The sequence below is a fragment of the Plecotus auritus genome (genome assembly GCF_963455305.1).
Source record: "Plecotus auritus genome assembly, chromosome: 3".
Taxonomy (NCBI): domain Eukaryota; kingdom Metazoa; phylum Chordata; class Mammalia; order Chiroptera; family Vespertilionidae; genus Plecotus; species Plecotus auritus.
In genome coordinates, this window is record NC_137772.1 from 19,356,626 (window position 1) to 19,381,976 (window position 25,351).

General features: G+C 36.9%; 1 protein-coding gene across 2 annotated transcripts in view; it reads left to right on the forward strand.

Annotated features, from left to right (window-relative positions):
- Window positions 1-25,351, forward strand: part of WRN (WRN RecQ like helicase) — a 125,753-nt gene that overhangs the window by 17,387 nt on the left and 83,015 nt on the right. For both annotated transcript variants that reach the window (XM_080660885.1, XM_080660886.1), the window contains exons 2-8: window positions 4,443-4,559; window positions 5,511-5,623; window positions 10,421-10,566; window positions 11,022-11,170; window positions 11,910-12,059; window positions 13,284-13,353; window positions 18,528-18,642. In XM_080660885.1, coding sequence (XP_080517011.1) covers window positions 4,467-4,559; window positions 5,511-5,623; window positions 10,421-10,566; window positions 11,022-11,170; window positions 11,910-12,059; window positions 13,284-13,353; window positions 18,528-18,642 — 836 coding nt within the window. In that variant the 5' untranslated portion in view covers window positions 4,443-4,466. The remainder of the gene's footprint in view (window positions 1-4,442; window positions 4,560-5,510; window positions 5,624-10,420; window positions 10,567-11,021; window positions 11,171-11,909; window positions 12,060-13,283; window positions 13,354-18,527; window positions 18,643-25,351) is intronic.

A 25,351-nucleotide genomic window follows, 5' to 3' on the forward strand; every position in this document is an offset into this window, starting at 1 on the left:
CAGTTTTGGAGTTGTTGGTAGAGTTGGTTCTTTCTGAGGACTGTGAGGGAAGGATCTATTTCAGCCTTTCTTTCCATGGCTTGTAGTTGACTGTCTCCTCCATGTCTTTTTTCACATCATCTTCCCTCTATGCATGTCTGTCTCTGTGTCCAAATTTCCTTTTTATAAGGATACCACTCATTTTGAATTAGAAACCACTCTAATGACTTCATTTAAATTTGATTACCTCTATAAAGGCTCTACAGATTAAATCACATTCTGAGATACTGAGGTTTAGAACTCCAACATACCTTTTTTGGGGGGAGGGATACGGTTCAATCCATAGTAAGGGGAAACTTTTCTGATCTTAAGAAAAGATTTTGCAAGGAGTTCTTCCCAAGGACCCACTGATCCCAAGGAGAATAGACTTAAGAACTTTAAAACAGAAATCCTTGAGAGTCTTTCCAGCTCCCAGATGGAAAGAAGAGATTACTCACAACTGAAAAAAGCATCAGAAAAACAATGGACTTATTTTTAATCTTCACCTGAGGATATGTTTTTTATTGATTTTAGAGAGAAGAAGGGAGAGGTGGGGCGGGGGGAGGGAGAAGCATTGATGCTAGGGAGAAACATTGATAGGCTGCCTCCCATATGCGCCCAGACTGGGGATCGAACCTGCAACCTAGGTGTATGCCCTGACCAGGAATTGAACCTGCAACTTTTTTTTGGTGTTTGGGACGATGCTCCAACCAACCAAACCACCCAGCCGGGGTAACAGTGGACTTCTTACTTCAACATTAAAAGGTAGAAGATGTTAAGAAAACATTCACAAACAACTGAAAGACTGCTACATTGAGCTAATGCATCATTCTCCTATTTGAAAAAATACATTTTTACATATGCAGGGATCAGAGTTTATTACTTACATATTTCATCTGAAGAAAATAATTGAAAAAGTCTGCTAATCGAACAATTGAGTCAGAAGAGATATTCAAGAAAGGGCAGGATAAAGGGAAGAGGAAACTAGTATGTATAGTAAGCAATATATATTAGTACATTGAGGTATGTATTTAAATTTACACATCCATTTATACCTAAATGGATGGTGAGATTTATAACATAAGTGCTTAGAAAATAGTAAGGATTCTTAAATTATAAGAACAATATTAAGAAAACTAGCCACACATCAGCAAAGAACAGTTAATAGGGTGAGGAAGTGAAAACATTTTAAGAGTTTTGCCTTGCTGGGTAGAGAGAGACGGTGCAAATGTAGGGTCTCGGTGGGGAAGGGATTTAGTTTTATTATTTTGTTGAGATAGTACAGTAATAGCAGGATGGAAAAAGTGAAATTTTAACACTGACAATGGGAAAAAAAGTATGAATGATAATTTCATCCAGTCAGGAAAAAAATAGAAAAGAATAAGAGGAAACTGAAGAAAGTAAGGTGAATACTAATCAAAGTAAGATGAAAGGGGAAACTCAAGTTCTTACACTAACTGTGAATGAGATGAATTTCTCCATTAAAAGAGACATGTTCAAATTGGGCTATTCAAAAAAAAAAAAAAAATGACAAAAATGACAAAAATTCTAGGTGTAGTTTAAAGACAGTCTTTAAAAAAGTGATAAAGGTTGAAAAGTGGCAGATTGTGTTAGATGGATAGGCAAGATGATTCCAGAAAAGACCAAAGCAAATCAAAACACTTTATTTACTTCAAAGAGGAATTTAAGATCCTTTAATGGTACAGTGTGAAGTATTATGGAATGATAAGAATTGATTTTAGAAAAAGATGTGTCAAAGTTCATACTCAACAATGTAACAGCTAAGTATATAAATAAAAATTCTATTATTCAGTGACTTAGCCCTTCCAAGAAAAATCTTTATCTGATCAATGATTAAAACACTCATGTATGTTGAAGAATTTCCTTACTGCAAATTATTCTATGGCTTTAATTTTCTTTTTGCCTTTTATCTGTCCCAAGATCTAAGTAAACTTGACAAAGATGTTAGATTTGTACAGAAGTTTATTTTCAATTTTTTGCCTGGAAGCATCTAAAAATTAGACATTTAGAATTAAAATGATTTTAGCATTGTAAATGGCTACAGGGAAGAGTTATTGAAGTTTATTTTTGTTTTGGCAGTGTGAATTAATTAATTACAGAATTCCAAGATTTTATAGTTTGTTTTTATAGCGTTGTATATTATTTGCAGAAATCTCAATTTTCTGGCAGTTTTGCAAATGATCTACTCTGTGTAGCAAAAATTTGTTTTCCAGTTTTATAAAATATATTTTAAGATTAAGAACAGACCACATATGCACACACACACAAAACACACACTTGAGGACCAACTTTTGATTCTCCTGTCAAGGGTTTTCATTTGTGGCAAATATAAACTCAAGAATAACCACTAAGATTTGTATAATGCTTTGCAGTGAATAAAGCATATACATTTTTACGTATTTTATCTTATTACATATAATGCATGTGGTAACACCCAAGACGTGAGTTGTCAGTTCTGATTCAGTGAATCATAGATTTTACCCAATACCAAACTTTGCTAATGATGCAAAGAATACAGGCAAGCACCAAGTACAGATGGAATATTTCTTTTTTTGGAGGAACCCCAGTGGTTAGACACAGATTCTAAAAATTTTATTATGCATTAGGACATGTTATGATTTTGTAATAACAGTTCTGAGCAATGTGTGCAAAAAATTGCACAAAGGAAGTTATTTAGGTTTTGGGATCTCCTGTGTTTTTTGTTTTTTTGTTTTTGTTGTTGTTAATCCAAACCCAAGGATATTTTTTTCCATTGATTTTTAGAGTAGGAATGAGGGAGGGAGGGAGGGAGGAGATGGAGGAGGGAAGGAGGGAAGGAAGGAGAGAGTGAGAGAGAAAGAGAAAGAGAGAGAGAGAGAGAGAGAGAGAGAGAGAGAGAAAGAGACAGACATCGATTTACTATTTCACTTATTTATGCATTCACTGGTTGATTTTTATATATGTTCTGACCTGAAATCTAACTGCAACCTTGGCTTATCAGGATCATGCTCTAACATGCCTGGGCTGGTTGAGGTCTTTTATTCCTTCTTTGCCTTGTAGGGAGTGTGAGCTACGAGCCTGCTATTAACCCTTTCCCTCCCAATGCATGAGAGTGGTAGAATTTGTTCTATATGGAAAATTTTGCTAAAGTAATCTTTAAAATTTTCCTTCCATAAATTTTCAGTATTCTCAGTTTTGGGGTTTATGCTTAGGAAAATGAGCAATTAAAATGGATACTTGTTGGATATTGTTTAATTTCTTCAGAGTTTATAATGCTAAACATCAATAGGGATGACAGGCTATCCCTAAATAATACATATCCCTAAAAAATACTAGTTGTTTTATTTCAAATCAATCGCATATTTCATCAGAATAATTGGTAGGTGTATGTTCAAAGCTGCTGCCCCTTTAATAGAAACTTGAAATGGTTGGAACTTGAAAAATTTTATTAAGAATTAAAGGCTGCGCCGAAACTGGTTTGGCTCAGTGGATAGAGCGTTGGCCTGTGGACTGAGGGGTCCCGGGTTCGATTCCGGTCAAAGGGCATGTGCCTTGGTTGCGGGCACATCCTCAGTGGGAGGTGTGCGGGAGGCAGCTGATCGATGTTTCTCTCTCATTGATGTTTCTAGCTCTCTATCCCTCTCCCTTCCTCTCTGTGAAATATCAATAAAATATATTTAAAAAAAAAAAAGAAAAAAAAGAATTAAAGGCTGCTTCAATTTAGTATAAGTCACATGACCTCATGGATCCATTTTACCTTTAACAAAGTGAATATGTATGGTTCTCTTATTCATTGTTTTCTGTAACCATTCTTGAAGTTCCACTCACATTGAGGAGATCCCTCAAGGCTAGTAACAGGTTTTTAAAAAATATCCTTTAGGGAACTCTTATTCTTAGGGAAACTTGTTCACTTGCTAGGGCAAGAGCATAAGAAAAAAAGAAAAAAAGAAAAGAAAACACCTTAATATAGAAAAGCTGTTATTTGTCTCAGAATTCCTTTTCAAGTAGACTTGTGAACAAAACTGTTTGCTGAGTTTATTTAGGTCTTAGGTCAGTTGATAAGAAAATTAAAGAAGTCAAAAAATTTATAGCAATTTATACATCCAAGGATTCTCATTGTTAATGAGATAAAGATTATACTTTGAAAGGATCAAAATCATAGAATAACATTTTGAAATTGCTAGAACTTTAAGAAGTCAGTTAAACCGGCTCACTTATTTTAAAAAGAAGAAATGCCAAATGTATAGTTATTAGATCTGACATATTGAATCTGTTTCTTTTTTTCTTTTTTTATTTTATTTGGGCCCAGATGCTATAACTGACTCTACGTATGTGTTGTTTGGTTCTTTAGTGTAGCGACAGGCCTCTCTCTGAGTGTTCTTCCAAGATGGTATTTATTTATTCACAGAGTAATTGTTTTTCAGATTTTGCAACAAAACCTTTTAAAGATGAATGAAAAACAACTGGAAACTCTACAGCAGCGGAAACTTCCTGAATGGATGTCTATGCAGAATAAGAGGTGTGCTGTAGAAGAAGGAAAGGTATGCAGTTCATCAGTTTTTCCTTCAGACGGGAAATTTATGTAAACCTGGCTGTAAAGTGAGTCAGTCAGTCCTTTTTTAAACTTCAGGTCATTATTTAAGTTAGAGTAGCTATTGTGTAAATGAACAAGAATCTAGTCATTGAATGAGTGAATGGGATTACCTTTTGCTTGGGTTTACAAAATGAGAATTCTTACTCTGTACTTTTCCCTTTTTTTTTTTTCAAATCTAGTTTGCATGGTTGACCTTACTAGTTTGTTGCAATTCATATAATTTAGACAGTATTTACTTTGCTGAATTTTTATGGTTGAGCAAATTTAGGTCCTCATACGTTTAAGACACAACCAACCAGTCTTTAGCATTTTATGGCAGCATTATTACATCTAGAATCCTATATAATAAAATATGCTAAGTGTTGACCGTTTGGTCGACTGCTTGACCAGTCGCTATGATGCACACTGACCACCAGGGGGCAGATGCTCTGACCAGTAGGTTAGCTTGCTGCTGGACAAGAGGGCCAGACATGCCCTGGAGCCCTCCCACAGTCCATCCCCAGATGGCCGGCGCCCATTGGCCTGATTGGGACTGGGTAAGACAGCCCTGATCAGCCCCAATAGCTGGCCAGGCCGAGGGACCCCCCCCCCCACTGGTGCACGAATTCGTGCACTGGACCTCTAGTACTAATAAAATTACAGAAAAAATCAATAAAATAAATGTTTTTATGGAAATAGTATTAGAAGTTTGCAAATACACTTGCTAGAAAAATAACTTTACAGTGGATGGCTTTATCTTTGTTACATTGTCTTTATTACTTCATTAGGCTGTAAAGTATTACTTATTAAAACTTAGAACTATAATTTGAATGTTTCAGGGAACTTTATTATTTCAATGAACATTTATTATTTAATGTGAACTTCATTTGCGCCTTTTTGGTATTTTGTTTAACTCAAGGCATCTGTTCAGAAGAGTGTTTTTGAAGATGACCTCCCGTACTTGGAATTCACTGGATCCATTGTATACAGTTATGAACCTAGTGATTGTTCTTTCCTATCAGAAGATATTAGGTAAGAGACTTGAATTTCCTAGTTTCATTGGAATTTGGACCTTAGAAGATTACTAATATAATATTTGGAGTATATTGAGTTTTGCAGTTGAGGTGGTTTCTATGGATAATTATTTATACCTGTAGAATATCACTGATAAGTTTTAATTCTTTTTTATAAATATATTTTTTACAGAGAGAAAGGGAGAGGGATAGAGAGTTAGAAACGTTGATGAGAGAGAAACCTCGATCAGCTGCCTCTTGCACACCCCCTACGGGGAATGTGCCTGCAACCAAGGCACATGCCCTTGACCGGAATCGAACCTGGGACCCTTCAGTCCGCAGGCTGATGCTCTATCCACTGAGCCAAACCAGTTAGGGCAGTTTTAACTCTTTTTTAAGTAAAAACTTAAAATGACTGAATTAAATTACTTGTTTGCCTGTTTGTTCATTCATAAGCCTTTTTACTATTTTAGCTAATTATTTTACTTTCAACACTTAAGATAGAACTACTGAATATATTATGTTTATCTCACTAACTAAGGAAAGAAATGCAATAATTATTCAAACTCCAAGTGCCTCTTTATATTTTATTAAAACTAGAGGCCCGGTGCACGAAATTTGTGCACTTGGGGTGGGGGGGTAAGGTTCCTCAGCCCAGCCTGCTCCCTCTCCTAGTCCGTGAGCCCTTGGGGGATGTCTGACTGACGGCTTAGGCCCACTTCCCACGGGGAGTGGGCCAAAGCCATCAGTCGGACATCTTTAGCGCTGCCACGGCTCTGGCTGAGCAGTGTTCCCCCTGTGGGAACACACTGACCACCAGGGGGCAGCTCCTGCATTGAGTGTCTGCCCCCTGGTGGTCAGTGCATGTCATAGCAACCAGTCATTCCACTGTTCAGTCGATTTGCACATTAGCCTTTTATTATATAGGACTAGAGGCCCGGTGCATGAAATTTGTGCACGGGGGGGGGGGGGGCAGGTGTCCCTCAGCCCAGCCTGCACCCTCTCCAATCTGGGACCCCTAGAGGGATGTCCGACTGCCCGTTTAGGCCCGATCCTACCGGGATCGGGCCTAAACGGGCAGTCGGACATCCCTCTCACAATCCAGAACTGCTGGCTCCCAACTGCTTGCCTGCCTGCCTTCCTGATTGCCCCTAACCGCTTCTGCCTGCCATCCTGATCACCCCCTAACCACTGCCCTGCCAGCCTGATTGATGCCTAACTGCTCCCCTGCCAGCCTGATTGCCCCTAACTGCCCTCCCCTGCAGGCCTGGGTCCCCCCCAACTGCCCTTCCCTGGAGGCCTGGTCACCCCTAACTGCCCTCCCCTGCAGGCTTGATCGCCCCCCCAACTGCCCTCCCTTGCAGGCCTGGTCCCTCCCAGCTGCCCTCCCCTGCTGGCCATCTTGTGGTGGCCATCTTGTGTCCACATGGGGGCAGCCATCTTTGACCACATGGGGCAGCCATCTTGTGTGTTGGAGTGATGGTCAATTTGCATATTACTCTTTTATTAGATAGGATACCAACATAGGAGTATTAATAATGGTTGTGATTGGTTCTGTTGAATTTAGTTAACAACAATTACAGCAAATGGTCCTTAAAATAACATTTGGAATGACTGTTAATAGTTTAAAAAATTGTCTTGTTAAAATAAGACTCTGCAATAATTCAATTTAAAGCTCTTTAACTATTTTACAAGGAGTAGTAGTAGGGAATTGATTCAGGTCTTTTTTGAAGTTGTTATATCTGTTTTGTTTTAAACTATTTTACATTGGGTTAAAAGAAGCAGAGGTAAGCTACTTATTAATGGTTTTCTGGTGGTAGATGTAGTCTAGGAATAGCATTCAGTTGTCCTCACTTCCACTACAGTTTCCTTGAACTTTCTGGATCTGTTTATAGTTTTATCAGATTTGAAACTTTTCTTCAAATGTTTTTTTCTTTTATCCTGTTACTCTTTTTCTCCTTGTGGCACTCTCTATACACACAAGTTAGATACCTTGATACTATGTCATTGGTCCTGAGGCTCTCTTTCCTTTCAGTCTTTTTTGTTGTTGTTGTTTTTCTTTCTCTCTCTGTGTTTCAGTATGTATATAGTCTCTTTTACCATGACTGCAAATGCACTTACTTTGTTCTGTAGTGTCTGACCTGTTATCCCATCCTGTGAATTTTTATTGTATTTTCCTCTGTAGAACTTATATACTTTAAAATATGTTCCATTTTGGCTCTCATCATATTCATGTTTTCTTTTTCTTTTTTTAAAATATATTTTTATTCATTTCAGAGAGGAAGGGAGAGGGAGAGAGAGAGAGAAACATCAATGATGAGAGAGAATCATCTATTGGCTGCCTCCTATACGCCCCACACTGGGGATCGAGTGCACAATCCAGGCATATGCCCTGACTGGGAATCGAGCCTTGACCTCCTGGTTCATAGATGGATGTTCAACCACTGAGCCACACTGGCCAGACATTATGTTTTCTTTTAAATCTTTGAACATAGTCTGCATATTTATAATAACCATTTAATGTCCTTGTCTGTATGTTTTTTTCTATTAAGTGATTTTTATACTGGTTTATGTGTCACATTTTTCTGTTTATTCTCATGGCTGGGGATTTTTGATTGGACATTGTGATTTTTATCTTGTTGAATGCTAGATTTTGTTGTTTTCCTTCAAAGAAAGGAGCTTTGCTCTGATGGGCAGTATCAGCTTTACATTTTGAGGCTTACTTTTAAGCTTTGCCCCGGTAGGTTTCTACATTAGCTTTTACTTTGGGGGTAATTTAGCCATGTAATAAGGTGTGAGCCTTCTGGTGTCTTTGCTGAATGCTCCAGGTGATCAGCAAGAAACCCTACTCTGACTTTTCCGAACTTGAATGCCTCTTATTTCTATGGAAGCCCTAGGGATTGTTAAGCTTACTTTCACTGATTGTTCTTTGTCCAGCCTCGTAGTTTTACTCTGTTCTCGAATGTCCTTACCCGCCTTGTTTCCTCCTCTCTAGAACTCCACCCACAACTTCCCCCTGCCTCAACCTCTCTGGCCCTGACCCTGTCTCCCCAACTCAGTGCTCTGCTTTGGATCTTCTCCCTTCTTGCTGTCTGGAAAGTGTTCCAGGCAGACAGCTGGGGCGGCAGTAGGGCAAACCTTTATTTCCCTTCTCTGAGAGAGCACAGTCCTGTACTGCCTATTGACAAGTTCTGAAAACTATTGTTTATATGTTTTGTCCAATTTTATTTATTTACTAGAGGCCTGATGCACAAAATTTGTGCAAGAGTAGGCCTTTCTTCCACCGGCTATTGGCACCGCTTCCTTCCCTGTGGCACCTGGGACCCAGGTTTCCCTCTAGCCTCCGGTAGGCACCCGGGACCTGGGCTTCCCTCACAGCCCCAGCTTTGTCCGGAAGGACGTCCGGTTTAATTTGCATATAATAATAAATTAAGTAAATTTATTATTGTAGATTTATTTTTAAATTATTGACTTCAGAAAGAGGAAGGGAGAGGGAGAGAAAGATAGAAACATCAATGATGAAAGAGAATCATTGATCCACTGCCTCCTGCACACCCCCGACTGGGGATTGAGCCCCCAACCCAGGCATGTGCCCTGACTAGGAATTGAACCATGGCCTCCTGGTTCATAGGTTGATGCTCAACCAATGAGCCATACTGGCTGGGCTATTTTGTCCAGTTTTTTATTTGCTCAGGGAAGAAAGGTATGTCTGATCACTGTTATTCCATCTTGACCCAAAGCAGAAATTGCGTTGAAATTTGTTTTTAAAATGCATTTTTAATTTAAAAAAATTGTGAAATAGGCAAATATAAACAGTAATAGATAATAATATAAGCACTACTTATATATCCCACCTAGCTTTATCAAATCTTAATATTCATTTTCTTCAAATCTTTATTAAGAAATGGAATAAAATATTGCTGAAGCCCCCTGTATGTCCTTTCTGATTCTCCCCTCCACAGCCCACTGAGGTAACTTCAGTCATGAGGTCAATGTTTATCATTCCCTCACATGTTTTCTATAATATTCATAATCTTATACTTCAAAATATCATATAGTGTATGCCTATTTCAAAACTTTAAAAAATGCTCTCACTTTATATGTATATTTTGGCTACTTGTCCTTTTCACTCAATATTTTATGTTGTTGAGATTTTTTGGTATATATAGTTCTATTTTAAACTTTATTTAATATTTTATTATTTCATTATGCCACAGTTTTTCCATTCTTTTGTTGATGGAAATGTAGTTTGTTTCCATTTTTATCAGTAGTAACAGTATTGTAATGAACATCCTTAGACATTTCTGTCTGGTTGTGCACATAGAGTTTCATATACTTATGAGAAAACTTGCCAGGTGATAGTGTTTATACATCTTTAGCTAGAGATTGTCAAGTTAAACCTTCACCAGTATATGAGTGGTCCCACTGGTAGATATCCTTCTCAGAGCTTGATGTTGTGCGGCTTTAACTTTTGCTGGTCAGATAGCCGTGATATTGTATAGATTTCATTTGCATTGCTGTGATTTCTAGTCAGATTCATGTCTTCACAGGTTTATTTGGTTTTATTGGCCATTTGGACTTCCTTTTTGGAATTGATTGTTCATGTTTTTCTCCTTTTTTTACTGGATTATTTGTGTGAGTTTTTTGTGTAACTTTTCAAGGACTTGTTCATATTTTCTGGCTATTCACTAGCAGTTGTAGTATCATAGATATCTTCTACCACCTGTGGCTTATCTTTTAACTTTTTGAATATCATCTTTAGTTATGCAGCAGTTGACATTTTAACATAACTAATTTGCACTATTTTCCCCTGTAGCATGAGTCTGTCTGATGGAGATGTGGTAGGATTCGACATGGAATGGCCACCAATATACAGTAAAGGGAAACTGAGCAGAGTTGCACTAATTCAGTTGTGTGTGTCAGAGAGCAAATGTTACTTGTTTCATATTTCCTCTATGTCAGGTTGGTATCTTTTCTCTTTGTTTCATTTTTTTATGTTGTAGATAATTATATTATGTTAACATTTTCCCTATAAAATTAAGCTCTTGAATTAGCTGGCACTTTATTTAAGTATTTATGTTCCACCTGTTTCACTCATATCCCTGGTTAATTTCCACATCTCTTTCAGACATTGATATTATTCCTACTTAGAGAGTAAAGAACTGGAGTTTAGAGGGGCAAATGATCAGAAATATACCATTAGTGTTAGCAGAGGTAGCATTCAAACTAGTTGTTTTTCTTGTCATCAATCAGGGCTTTTTGCTTTAGGTAAAAAAGGAAATACTCAGGTGAATGTATTTCTGAATTTTGACTTAACATGAACATAAATACAAATATAAAAATATAATGTGTCAGAAGTAGAAAATAAATCCATCGTACCTAATAGAACCTATGAAAATGATAATAAAATGTTACAGTTTTTCCTCAGGGATTAAAAATGTTGCTTGAAAATGAAGCAATTAAAAAGGTCGGTGTTGGAATTGAAGGAGATCAGTGGAAACTTCTACGCGACTTTGACATCAAATTGAAGAGTTTTGTGGAGCTAACAGATTTTGCCAATGAAAAGGTAGTGATAATACATATATTATTTTCACAAACAAGATAAATTTGTGTTTCATATAATGTCGCTTCTATCTGAATGTTAGACTTTTTGAAAAAATAATTTAAGCTGTATCGTTTTGTAATAAAGAAGTCCCAAATGAGTGTTTCATAATGAGAGCCTTCAGTTCTAACCTGTTGCCTTAGCAAATAGTTTCTTTAAGTAAGTACCTCCCCCATATGAGTACTGTTTCACATATTTTCAAATTTAAATACTGTATTTTAAGTTTATTTTGTTAATCCATTTATATCAATACCCAGTACCGTTTGTTTTTCTAAAGGAAGAGGCTAATGCAGCTCTGGTGGTAGGATGCTCTTACCTTCAATAGAACTTTGACCATCAATTCCATCACCCATATTTCACATATTTTATTAATGTAGTCATTAGGTTAAATTCTCATATTTAGCCAAGTATTCATTTGGCTGGGAAGTAGAAAGCGTACCAGTCTATTCAATTTTTTTCCATGAACAATAGTTTTACAGTCTAAGAATTTTAATAACTATATTGGGGAAATTCCAGAATTAAATTCTTATAATGTAGGCTGCAAATGAAGTTTTTAATGACAGAAAATTGAAGACTATCTATGCTTTATATTTTGGTATAATATTTCCAGCTTTATATATAGCATGGTCATTTGATGGTATTTAGGAATATATGAAAATAGAAGGGAGTAATTTTTGCTATGTTGGTTGTTCATTATTTCTAGCTAAGAAGTATGGAGACCTGGAGCCTCAATGGTTTGGTTAAACACCTCTTCGGTAAACAGCTTCTTAAAGACAAGTCTATCCGCTGTAGCAATTGGAAAAATTATCCTCTCACTGAGGTCCAGAAACTGTATGCAGCTACTGATGCTTATGTACGTACCAAAGATCTTTAGACTATGATGTATATTTGAAACCTAAAATAATTTACTTTAGAAAAATTTTGTTGTGGTAGTGGCACAAACTCAACTAAGATATTTTAAATCAGTTTGGCATTAAAAATGTTAGGAAGGCATTCAGTGAAACTGTTAAGTCTCAATATTAATTAACAAGTACCCATCAGCAGATTGTTCAATGCTAGTTATGTTTATTGTCATGAAGCCAAAATAATGTCCAATCTGTATGTAAAAAATGTGAGTTCTCTGAAAACATGAAAGGCGAATAAGCTGGGACTGAGTATGCACAAATGTTATTGATGATATGTTTGATTTATAAGTGTCTTCAGAATAAAAATAATTACAAGACTGTTTCTATATGGAAGCTGGCCTTATTTCATATATTTATATTTAAAATGTGGTAAATTTAGAAAAATTGCCTCCAGATTTAGTTTTTATTGCTGTTAGTCAGATGCATTTTCATATTTATATATTCGTACGTAGTGAAATCTGGGCTTATCTTTATATATAGCATTTTCAGTATTTTTTTTTCTAAGAAGCATATTTTACGTCTCAGTGAATTTCTTTTTCCCTAATTCATACTTCCATTTTGTAGATGAATATCTTGTTTCCCCCCCTTTTTTTGTGTCTATTTTTTAGGAATAGAAACTTTATTTATAAACAAAAAAATTCAGTTTTGTTGGAAAATAGGTTGATAATTGTCCTTTATGTTCTGTTAAAAAAAATCATAAAACTTGTTGAGAACTAGCTCAAATTCTGTAGCATTTTTATTTATGAAAAACCAGTATGACTTGATTGTTCCTATCAACAGTAGCCAGAAGGATTGTTTTTTACACCTATTAACACTCTCAGCTGATTTAATGAAATAGGCGTAATGGATATCTGTAATCAAAACATAATTCTCTTACTCGAGTGTATTTTATTAAATTCCATTTCTGAGTTATTTGGTTAGATACCTGCTTGTGATATTAGATGTTAAAACATGAGACTTAAACTTTTATTTTAAAGCATAGACTGCTTACTTTCTCCATTCTCATAATTGTTGTGGTGAATAAACGAAGACATTTATATTTTTGCATAACATAATGGGTTGAATTTAGCTTTTTGGGTGCTTTGGGAATCATTGTTTTGGATTTTTTGTGAAGATGGGTCATAATTTTGGTGATCGTTAGTATGCTCTTTTCATTTTTCTGTTTTCCATAGGCTGGTCTCATCATTTATCAAAAATTACAAGTTTTGGGTGATGCTGTGCAATTGTTTTCCATAAATAAAGGTATGTTATGATCTAAAAATAAAAAATTTGACTTTGCTCTTTTGTGAGGTTTGGCTCAAAAAAGACAATATTCACACCTGTGCAAAGTGTTTTGTATTATTACAACTTCTTGAATACTGAGCAGTTTTGATGTTAGTTTAACAACTATTTGGCCAAGGCTTGGGGTTTCCAGCATGTTACTGTGGCAAAGCAGGACTTCCTGCTTTCACTCTGTAGCATTGCTGCTTATTAGGCTGCTATAGTTGGGGCTTTGTGGCTTTACTATATGGGGATACAGGAGTGTGAATCTGTTCCCTGAAAGGATAGCCGCCCGTTTTGTGGGAGATAAAGATAAATTAAAAAGGTAGTTGCAATGTGGTTAGATGAGTCCTTTGATGTGGGAAAACAAGGTGCTATGGTTAGCACATCGGAGAGGCTTCCAGTGCATATTTGGAGGTATTAGAGAATATTTTCTGGTTAAAGTGATATTTAAGGCAAGACCTATGAGCACGAGTTAGCTAGCTGAAAGGCGGAGGAAAAATGGTATAGACACAGGAGGTAACAGGTGCAAAGTTTCAGAGGTAAAGAGAAATCATGGTATCTATGGGCAATTGAAAGTAGTGCAGTGTGATGAACTATTGAATATGACAGGGTAAGGATTGAAGCAGAGGCAGAAAAAGAAAAGCACATAAGTCATGTTAAGGAGTTTACATTTCCTCTTAAGAGTTATGGAGGGTTTTAAACCGCAGAGTGACATGAATTACATTAAATAATAACTTGGGCTGTAGAGCAGAAAATGGATTGTAGGAGGCAGGGGTCCCAGTGGGAAGAAGACCTATTAGGAGGCTATGCCAGTAATCCAAGTGAGAGGTGATGGTGACCTGACTTGGTTGCTTGTATTGAGGATGGAGAGAAGTGGATTGATTCAGAGTAGATTTAACAGAGCAGTAGACTCAACAGAATTTGATGTTAAAGTTGAGAGCCATGTGTCAAGGATCACTTCTGTGTTCTTGGCATGAGCAACAGGGATGAAGAGCATTGAAGAGTTGGAGTAGTATTTGGGGATGAGGTGTCATACAGTTGATATTATGTATATTAAATGAAGGAAGCCTGTGTGATAGCAAATGTAAGTAGCCAATAGACACTTAGATATACAGCCTGTAACTTGGAAGACAGTTTGAGTTAAAAATAAAGAATTGGGAGTTGGAGATAAAGAACTGGGTCTAAGACCTAGCCGGTTTGGCTCAGGGGAGAGACCATCGGCCTTTGGACTAAAGGGTCCCAAGTTCGATTCCGGCCAAGGCACATACCCAGGTTGCGGGCTTGATCCCCTCAAGTAGGGGCATGCAGGGGGCAGCCAATCAATGATTCTCATCATTGATGTTTCTACCTATCTCTCTCCCTTCCTCTCTGAAATCAATAAAATATATATATAGAGAGAGGCCCAATGCACGAAAATTCGTGCAAGAGTAGGCCTTCCTTCCCCCGGCTGCCACCACTGGCTTCCCCCCGGGTCCCGGGCTTCCCTCCTCTGCCCGCTAGCAGGCACCAAGGACCCGGGCTGGCTTCCCCCAGGCTGCCCGCAGGCACCCGGGCTCGGACTGGCTTCCCTGTGGCCCTGGCTTCGTCAGGAAGGACATCCGGAATGATGTCCAGTCTAATTAGCATATTACCCTTTTATTATTATAGATTAAAAAAGAAAAGAATTGGGTCTAAGAAGCTTGAGAAACTCTCAGTATTTAACATTCGCATGGAGGAGGGGACTTGAGAGGAGTAGCCATAGGCATAGAAGGAAATTAGGAGGTGTGGTGTGCAGAAGGCGAAGTGCAGAACATGTTTTAAGTAGGAGGATGTTATCAACTGTTTTAAATTCTGCTGAAAGTTTGAGAAACTGGGGACTTAATAATTAGATTTGGCAACATGGCAATTTTTGTAACCTTTTACTACAGCAGCTTTGGTGTAGTGAGTGACAAAAGAGTATTTCGATGAGAAAGTGGTCATTTAGGGCATGTACCATTAAAATGGAAAAGGGTCCATAGGTTTTGGTACATGAAGGTGGGATAACCTTAGTGGAGTATTGGAATGGTGTGTGTGGAAATCATATTAACATGAACAGAAGACGAGTTAGATCTAAGGAATGGGAGAAACAGGTGAAAACAACTTTTTTTTTAGAAGCTTGGTTTGGAAAGGGAATATTTGTTTCTGTAACATGCTTGTTGGATGTTTATTATGGCTCAGGCACCGTTTCGGTTGCTGGGGAAATTCACTGAAGGAAACAGACCAAGCCCCTTCACTTCATTTGACGGAAATGGGAGGAAAGGAGCCACATGATATTTGAGGGTCGGAGATAGCAGGCATAGAGGGAAGAAAGAGCAAAGCCTCTCAGGGTGATAGCTTGCCTTGTGTGAGGAATAGTGAGTATAACTGAAGTGAAATGAGTAAGGGTGATTGTAGCAGGAAATGAGGCTGGAAAAGTAGCTTGAGCCAGATAGATCATTTAGGGCCTTATAGGCTATGAATCTGACTTCATATTTTATTAATTAAAATAAATACAGTGATAAGTGATGGGAACACCCTTACAGGATTTGGAGCAGGAGAATGACATGATTAAAATTTTATTTTAAAAGGATTTTTTTCTGGCTGCTATAAGAGGGCAAGTGTTTAGGCAGGGAAGTCAGTCAGGAGACTATTGTAATAGTCTAGGCAAGAGATAATAATTGTTTGGATTAGGCTGTTAGCAATAGAGAGGAGAAGTGGTAGGTTCCGTATATATTTTGAAGGTTTATATTGTGAAGGATTTGCTAATGAATTCTGCATAAGGGGTGAGATGTCTAGACCAGGAGAACAATCAAGATATTTTGGTTGGATTAACTGAGTGAATGGAAGGGAAGGGTCAGTTAGTTGAAAGGTTATGGGGAGGAGCACGTTTTGGTGAGAAAAAAAATCTAGATTTACATTTTGGACAGGCTAAATTTTAATGCTTTTTGATGTCTAAGAAGATATCTTAGTTGGAAATGTGATTCTGTAGTTAGGGGAAAGGTTGACTTTGGAGATGTAACCTTGGGAATCATACAGATGGTAGATAAACAGTGAAACTGGGTGAGATAAGATAGGGAGTGAATGGAGTGAAGAACAGAAGAGGCCCAGGTATTGACAGCAAGGGCAGCAAAGAGGACTCTCTCCAGGAGGAAGAGAATGCAGCAAAGAGGACTGAGAGGACGGTAATAATGGAGCAAGTGTAGGAGGTGTGTTCAGAAGCCGAGGGAAGAACACGGTTTACGTAGGAAGAAGTTACCAGCTGTTGGAAATACCTTGGAGAGTTTGAGGGAGATGAGGAACTACAATTAACTATTAGGTTTGGCAGTGGGCGGCCATTGGTGACCTTTCCAAAAGCAGCTGTGCTGTGCTGGTGGGGGTGAAAGTCACTTGGAGTCAGTGTAGGAGAAAATGGGAGGAGGAAATGTCAGACAGTGGGTATGGATGACTCTTTCAAGAAATTTTGCTGTAGATGGGAGGAGTGATTCTCATACAGACTAACTGGCAGATTGGGGGTGGGAAGATGAGATAGTTCTCTTCTTGTTTCTATTTTCTTAGTGAAATAAGAGATGAGTTCTCTGAGTGAAAGGAGTGACAAGCTGATATTGGAGGCTGGAGGGAAAAAAAGAAATATGAAATAGTCATCTTGAGAGTGGGAAGTGGGAAATGTAGAATGATTAACAGTCATTACTGAGAGTGGGAGGTCTGTGTCATGAATTTAAAACCAAGTGAGGTGAATCATCATAGTTTGTTTTATTTGTGAGTCATCATAGTTGTGTTTTATTTTCATCTATATTCAACTACTTGGGTCCAGGCATCAAGTAGGTAAAAAAGCCGGGTTTAATTAGAGTAAGGGGTTGATCCAGGTAAATGCCAATGGAGGGGTGAAGGAGCAAAAGAGCTGAGTCCATACAAGCGAATGATTAATATGGGTAAGCAAGGAAAGTAAGACATGGTGAAGAGTGGCAGTGGGAAGGATAATGGGTAAGGAAAAGGTAGAGTCAGTGGATTTGGTTCTGAAACTGTGAGAGAACTGTTGTATGGGGAAAGCATCTTTGAAAGAGAGCATGTTGGTCTTCAGAGGGTGGCATGCTTACAATTAAAGTTTGGAAGTGGTGACTTCATTGGAAGTTATAAGGTCACTAGAGGTCCAATGCATGAAATTCGTGCAAGGGTAGGCCTTCCTTCCCCCGGCTGCCAGCACTGGCTTCCCTCTGGCACCCGGGACCCGGGCTTCCCTCGCAGCCCTGACTTCGTCCGGAAGGTCATCTGGAAGGATGTCCAGTCTAATTAGCATATTGTGCTTTTATTGTTATAGATGACTGTGGGAATGGGTGGCTGAGGTCCATTGAGGAAAAGATAGTTGGAAATGGAGGGATTAAGGAACTGAAAATGCTACACTTTTAGGTGGAGCATCTCTGTGAATGTTGAAATCACTAGGAATTATCACAGGAGCGGTAGTGAAGGGAAAGACAGTGAGCCAGGTGCTAAAAATCTTCCATGAATGAGAGGATGTGATTTTGAGATCATAAGATAACTTCAGCAATCAGAAATAACGATGTTAAATTCCTCCAAAGGCTGGACTTTTTGAAGGACAAGAGAATTGGTAATGAAGAGTAAGAAATTCTAAGCTGGGAATAGTTTGAGAAATAAGAGCAGATTTTGTGGTGTAAATGGAGAATATGTGCCAGATAGAATGAAGATGAGAGTTTGGAAGATGATCAGTGGTTAGAAAAGCTTGCATTTTATTTTGTTGATGACTGGATAAAGGGAGGGCAGTAAGGAATGACTGTTGGGTAAGGCTTTGTTTTACCAAACTATATTTAGTAAGCAGCCCACATGGTATTATATTAATTTCTGATTTTAAAATAGTGCAGATGGGTTCAGATTCTCATTTCTATCTTTCCTTTCTGCCCTGGCTGATAACCACTGGGTTGTAATATGTATGAATGCAGATCATGTTGAATTTATTCTAAAATTTAAAAAGTAAAATTTGAAAGGGAAGTAAAGTGATTTGGAGACAGGATAAGGAGGTCTTTTTGTTGCCATTTATTTAAAGAAAGAAAATGAAAATGTAAGCCCTAATACTGTTTAAATAAATGACTAAATAAATATCTTTGCTTTGTGGCTTGCAAATTGATATTGACTCTTTTTTCCAGAGGAAGAAATACTACTTAGTGATGTGAAGAAACAATTGACTTCAGTCTCTGAGGAGATGATGGATCTGGCTAAGCATCTTCCTGACACTTTTAGAAAATTGGAAAACCCACAGAGGTTAAATATCATTTTTTAAAATCAATTCTGTTAATTCTTATTGCATATGAAGAATTACTATTCATTAAGGTAGACTTATATAAGTTTGCTCAAATACAGGCACACAGACCCATGTATAAATTTGAGAACTATCTTTCCAGTTTTAAATTATGCATCAAAAAGTTTAGGGTTTTTCTGTCTGCTTTGTAGGATGTCTTAGGAAGCAAAGCAAAATTAAATGAATAAGTCCACGTGAAGGAAAATATTATCCAAAGTTGTCTTTGTGTCTTGGGGCATCTTTCATTTCATTATATTTATAGTTTGCTCACTTGAAATCTGTAAGTAAAAGCAACTCATATACTTACTAGCTTCATTATTCTGATTATTATCTCATTATTATGTAAGAATTCTACCCAACCAGTAGACTATTAGAATAAGAGACATTCAGATTTAAAAGATCATTGTAGAGCTAATGAAATAGTTAACTTGAAGTATTTGGATTAATAGACATAGGACATAGGACTGACTGGTGCTGGGTAGCTATCTCCTTTTGGAACCAGGCCTTGACCTAGTCTTAATTGCTGAATGGCTTCCTTGTTAAATCTCTAAAAGCAGGATTGCTCTGGAACAGTGAATGATTTACAATGTGGCAATATAATTTTGAGGCAGAAATACTTTGTAGCAATATGAAACAGTTAGTTAAAATAGAATTCTGACTGACAAATGAATGTTAATGTATTCTCTGCTGGATGAGATTTGTGATATATTTTGATACAGAGATTTCAAATATGATATAGAAATTCAGCTCTTTTTCAAAGTCATTTTTCCTCCTAGCAATATTGTTTTAGTAGTTTTTATGTAACTTTGAGACTTTTGGAAAGATATACCTCTCATTTTCCCCCTCCATGATGTTTACGTACATTTCTGATTTTTTTCCTAGCAATTAAAATATCTATGAATGCTTTGCTTTGTGATGCCAAAGATAAATAGGTTCCCTTAAAACTTGAGAATGGAAAATACTAGGTTCATTTTTAATAAAGATACATCTTGTAAAGTTTTATTGTCAAAACAAGAACTTGTTAAAGCTCTGATTTCAAGTTCTTTGTAATAAGTCTACAGTAATGCCTCATTTATTGAGATTATACCTCAGAACCAGAAGGGAACGAAAAAGGCCCTTGAACAGCCAAAATACATGCCATAAACATGAATTCAAGCTCACTTAACTCTGTATTTCCAGTGGCGTACATGAGGCCAGTCAGAGCATATTTGCTTTCTGTTGATAGACACAGTTTGACAAGCTTAGATATCCAGTTAAAATAAAGACCAGGTATGGATAAGGAATGATATATACCTGACAACAGCTGGAAGTTATATTTAATTAGCTCCGAAGTAGAGGACAAAACTATAAAAATTTAAGAACTCTTAAAGTAGAGCAGTTTGAGGTTTGTTAACTAGGGAACAACTTTATGCTGCAGTGGACCTGGGAAAGTATTGGTTTGTACAGTACTACTTATTGATTTAAATTCAGTACATATTTGTGGTATTGCCTTTATGTACTTGACATTCTGCTGGGTGTTGAGGTTGTCTGTAGGCTACTAAGATACATAATAATAAACCTTAGAAAGAAGGAATAATGCAATAATCCTATGCATTATTGAAGAAAGCAGTGCAGCTTTTGATGTATTTAGAGTAAATAATTACCCTACATGAAATGTGTTATTCTCTGATGTTAACAGGATAAATGAGCCCTTAGAGGCTTGTCGATCTTTGTGTCACTATTGCTATGTTTATATGTCTCAGCGTTCCCCATGCATTTAACAATTAAACTGCGGTGCATATCTGTTCCTACTAATGTTTTACATACAGGTCTTATATTTGTATATCTATGTATTAATGATAAATAATCTTTATAAGATTTGAAGAGTTTTAGAGCAGGGGTAGGCAAACTTTTTGACTCGAGGGCCACAATGGGTTCTTAAACTGGACCGGAGGGCCGGAACAAAAGCATGGATGGAGTGTTTGTGTGAACTAATATAAATTCAAAGTAAACATCATTACATAAAAGGGTACGGTCTTTTTTTTTTTATTTCATTAGTTTTATTCATTTCAAACATTTTAACAAGAAGAATGTAAACACTAATTATAATTTGAAACTTCAAAAAATGGAGGAATCATAGCACAATAACATACCTTATATTGAAGATGGCAAAGGCAAAATAAAATTGCCTAACAAAGGAAAGGTACAAAAGCCTTTCAAATTAAACTTAAATATAATAAAATAATTTAAAACTAAAACAAATAGAAAAGAACAAAATGTGTAAACAGTAAATTGAACATTTTCTTTAGTGCAACTTCCAAATTATGCCCGGGACGTAGATGTAGATGGCAATGTAGACTGGGTTGAAAGGTTTTTGGTCTTTAAAACATCAACTTCAGTGGGAACAGTGTTGTTGGTCTCCTTTTTAGCTAATGCATCAAAGTCTGGAGTTAGTTTTGTTGTGGCTATTCTCAGGATAGATCTGAGGTGTTCGTCAGTTAAGCTGGATCTGTGAGGGGCTTTGTTGATGTTCATGACGCTAAATGTCTGCTCACAAACATAGGTTGACCCAAACACTAGTATCTTCTGTGCCATCCTCCGGATGTTTGGAAAAGTGGCTTCATTAAGTGAAGCATAAAATTCTCTTAGTTCAAGAGAGCTGAATTTCTCATTTAGGACAAAGTCAGACTGAAGATCGATGAGTTCCAGTTGCACCTCTTCTGGTGCTGTTTCAGGGTTTTGTGACAAAGGACAGGCCACCAGTTGAAGTGACTGGTCAATTTTTTCAACATCAGAAAACCGACGACAGAATTCTGCATGCAGGGTCATCCAGTGATTAGCTGTATTTCTTCACGTTTTGGATGGTCTCCTTCTGTGTGGCTAGTGTGGCAAAATGAGTGAAGACTTTGTCTGAAATTTGTCTGGAAAAGAAAATCAGCTTCGATTTAAAGGCTTTCACATTAGTGTACATGTCATGTACATACTGATCTTTTCCCTGTAGCTTCACATTTAGCTCATTCAAATGTGAAAATATATCTACAGCAAGTGCAAAGTCACACAGCCAATTCTTGTCACTCAGCTCAGTAAATTCGTCAGACTTCCCCTTTAATTTCAAAAATGCACCAATCTCTTCTTTGAGCTCCCACACTCGTTGGAAAACTTTGCCCAAACTCAACCAGCGGACACGAGAGTGGTAAAGTAAGTCGTGGTGATCCGCATCAGTTTCCTCCAGAAACTTAATAAACTGACGGTGCTGAAGTCCCTTTGCTTGAATAAAATTAACAAGCTTTACGACTGGATTAACAACACGATTAAGTTGTAATATAGACTTGCACAATGATTCCTGGTGAATAATACAGTGAAGAAAAATAACATCTTGGTTAGGGTTTTCCTCTTTCACTTTATCCTGAATTCTTTTTAGCAGTCCAACATTTTTTCCAGTTAAATTTGGAGATCTATCTGTCGTGACATTAGCAAGTTTACTCCATGGTAGCTTCATTTTCTCGATGACAGTAGACACCCGGTCATACAAGTCCTCTCCCCATGTTTTTCCTTTCACTGGCTCCATGGCTAAAAACTCCTCCGTAATTTCAAAATTGTCACTAATCCCTCGGATAAAAATTAAGAGCTGAGCAGTGTCCTTTACGTCATTACTTTCATCCAATGCTAGTGAATAAAACTTAAAGAACTCTGCCTTACTATTTAACTTGCTGGCCAAGTCTTCATCAATCAGTTCCACTCGACGAGTCACTTGTCCTGCGCGATAAGCTGAGTTTTTCAAACTTGCCTTTGCTCTCTGGACACAAGAGACCTGCTGTCTCTATCATACATTCTTTCAAAAACTCGCCTTCAGAGAGAGGTTTGCTAGCTTTTGCTAATTTGAATGATAGCATAAAACTTGCTTTGGTAGTTGTCTCTTGAATTGCAGTTTGTCTGTGAAAGACATTTTTCTGAGCCTGTAATTTAGCCATCAACCTCTGTGCAGTAGCCTCCCGTTCTTGAGGTGACTGCTTGCTAGCATAGTTGCCATGCTTTGTGGCAAAGTGACGGCTGAGATTGTATTCTTTGAAGACTGCAAGTGTTTCCTGGCATATCAGACATACCGGCATTGATCAGATTTTGGTGAAAAAATATTTTGTTGTCCACTCCTTCTTAAACACTCGGCATTCACTGTCCACTTTCCTTTTCTTTGGTCCACTCGTGTTTAATATTGGGCTAAAACCAACAGTACAAGTATTTGCAACTTTACAAGTCATGTCAGTCCGTCTTATTTTACTTAGTATGACATTCTCTAGATCTATCCATGTTGTTGCAAATGATAGTATTTCATCTTTTCTTATGGCTGAGTAGTATCCCATTGTATATACGTATATACCACATCTTTTTTATCCAGTCATCCATGGAAGGACATTTAGGTTATTTCCATGCCTTGGCCACTGTGATTAATGCTGCAATGAATATAGGGGCCCATATATCTGTATGAATAAATGTTTTCGAACTTTTTGGGTAGATACCCAGACGAGGCTATCTATTATGGTAGCTCTATTAATTTTTTGAGGATCCTCCATACAGTTTTCTGCGGTGGCTTTACCAATTTACATTTCCACCAGCAGCATATGAGGGTTCCTTTTACTCCACAACTTCTCCAGCATTTGTTACTTCTTGTCTTTTTTATAATAGCCATTCTGACATGTGTGAGGTGGTATCTCACTGTGGTTTTGATTTGCCTTTTCCATATAATAGTTGAATTTGAACATTTTCATATATCTGTTGACCATTTGTAAGTCTTCTTGGAAGAAGTGTTTGTTCAGGTCCTCTACCCATATTTAAATTGGATTATTTGTTATTTATTGTTGAGTTGTATGAGTTCTTTATATATTTTGGATGCTAGCCCCTTATCCGAGGTATTATTTGCAAATATCTTCTCCTACTTGGTTGAGTGCCTTTTTGTTTTGTTGATGGTTTCTTTTACTGTACAGAAGCTTTTTAGTTTGATATAGTCCTATTCATTCATTTTTGCTTTTACTCTCCTTATCTTTGGGGTCAAATTCATAAAATCCTTTCTAAGACCAAGGCCCATAAGTTTAGTACCTATGTTTTCTATGTATTTATTTATATTTATGTCTTTGATCCATTTTGAGTTAATTTTTGTCTATGGTGACAAATAGCAGTTTAGTTTCATTCTTTTGCTTGTGATTTTTTTATTTTCCCAGCACCATTTATTGAAGAGGCTTTCTTTTCATTGTGTTTTTGACTCCTTTATCGAAAATTATTTACCAGTATATATGTGGGTTCATTTCTGGGCTACCAATCCTGTTCCATTGGTCTGTGTGTCTGTTTTTCTGCCAATACCATGCTGCTTTGATTATTGTCACTTTGACAATATGATTTCACTTGTATGTGGGGTATAAAACAGAAAACAACAAATGAACAAAGAAAAACTCATAGGCACAGACAACAGTATGGTGGTTACCAGAGGGGAATGAGGTTGGGGTGGTAGGGGAGGAAAAATGGGGTTAAATATATGATGATAGAAGGAGACTTGACTTTGAGTGGTGAATACACAGTGCAACATACAGATGATGTATTACAGAATTGTATACTTGAAACTTAGTGTTACCCTAATAAACTTAATAAAAAGTCATGAATATTTTATTAAGTATTGATTATAATTCAGAAAAATTAGAAGAGCTAAACAAAAGCATTAGTTAAATTGTATAACATGTCTTTGCTCAACAGATTCCCTTTTCTCCCTTTAATTTCTACTTTTATTAACTAAAAATTGCTTTAATAAGCCCTATAACCAGTATGTAAGATAGTGTGTCTCATGTTATACTCTAGCAGGGGCTTTCGTATTCAGTTAACCAGGTTTGTTTATAAATAGCCATTTAAAGTCAATTAAAATGCTATATTAGCAACTATATTTAAGGAGTTAAGAAATTCACTTCATATTTATTCTATATATCTTCTTCATATTTTTTCACTTCTTATAAACACTCTATGTGTTACAGTTGGGACTAGTTTGATCAGTAAATTGAAAAAAATAAGATAAAACCTGGGATCGTTTTAAACATTTTCTTTTAACAACATATTAATGTGTATGTATTTCTAATTTTCTGTTATGCATCATGGCGTTTTCATTAAATATAGGCCTGATGTTTGGAGTTTTGCAGTGTTTCTTGTTTAAACATATCCATGTGTATTCATAATTTCCAGTTTCAGTTTCTTTAAAATGGAGTTAAAATTTAAGACCCTTGAAGCAATCTGAATGTAGATTCCTATGATTTGTCTTCCAAATTTTTATAGTTATTTGAGCTACAGTTAATCAAAGAGAACTTATTTTTAAAGGGGAAACATTTGCTAAGTCTTTCCACATGTTCAATTTAGAACTCAAGGAAATAGTGTTTTTGTTTTTAGTGGTTATGTAACATTGTTGTCATTTACATTTAATTAATTGTGATAAAAAGTATGACTGTTACAAACAATTAGTTTGGGACCAAACACTGCTGCACTTAATAAACATACAAGTCAACTGTTGATTGCAGAGGTGCATTGCTGATTAGAGAGTAGCCTACCAGCTATAAGTCTACAGCGGGCATTAGGGAATGAAGAGCAACTTTAATGTATAATTGAAAAATCAAAATAAAACAAAACAAAACAGAGTGTCCTTGAAGTAAAGGTCAGTTTAGAAAG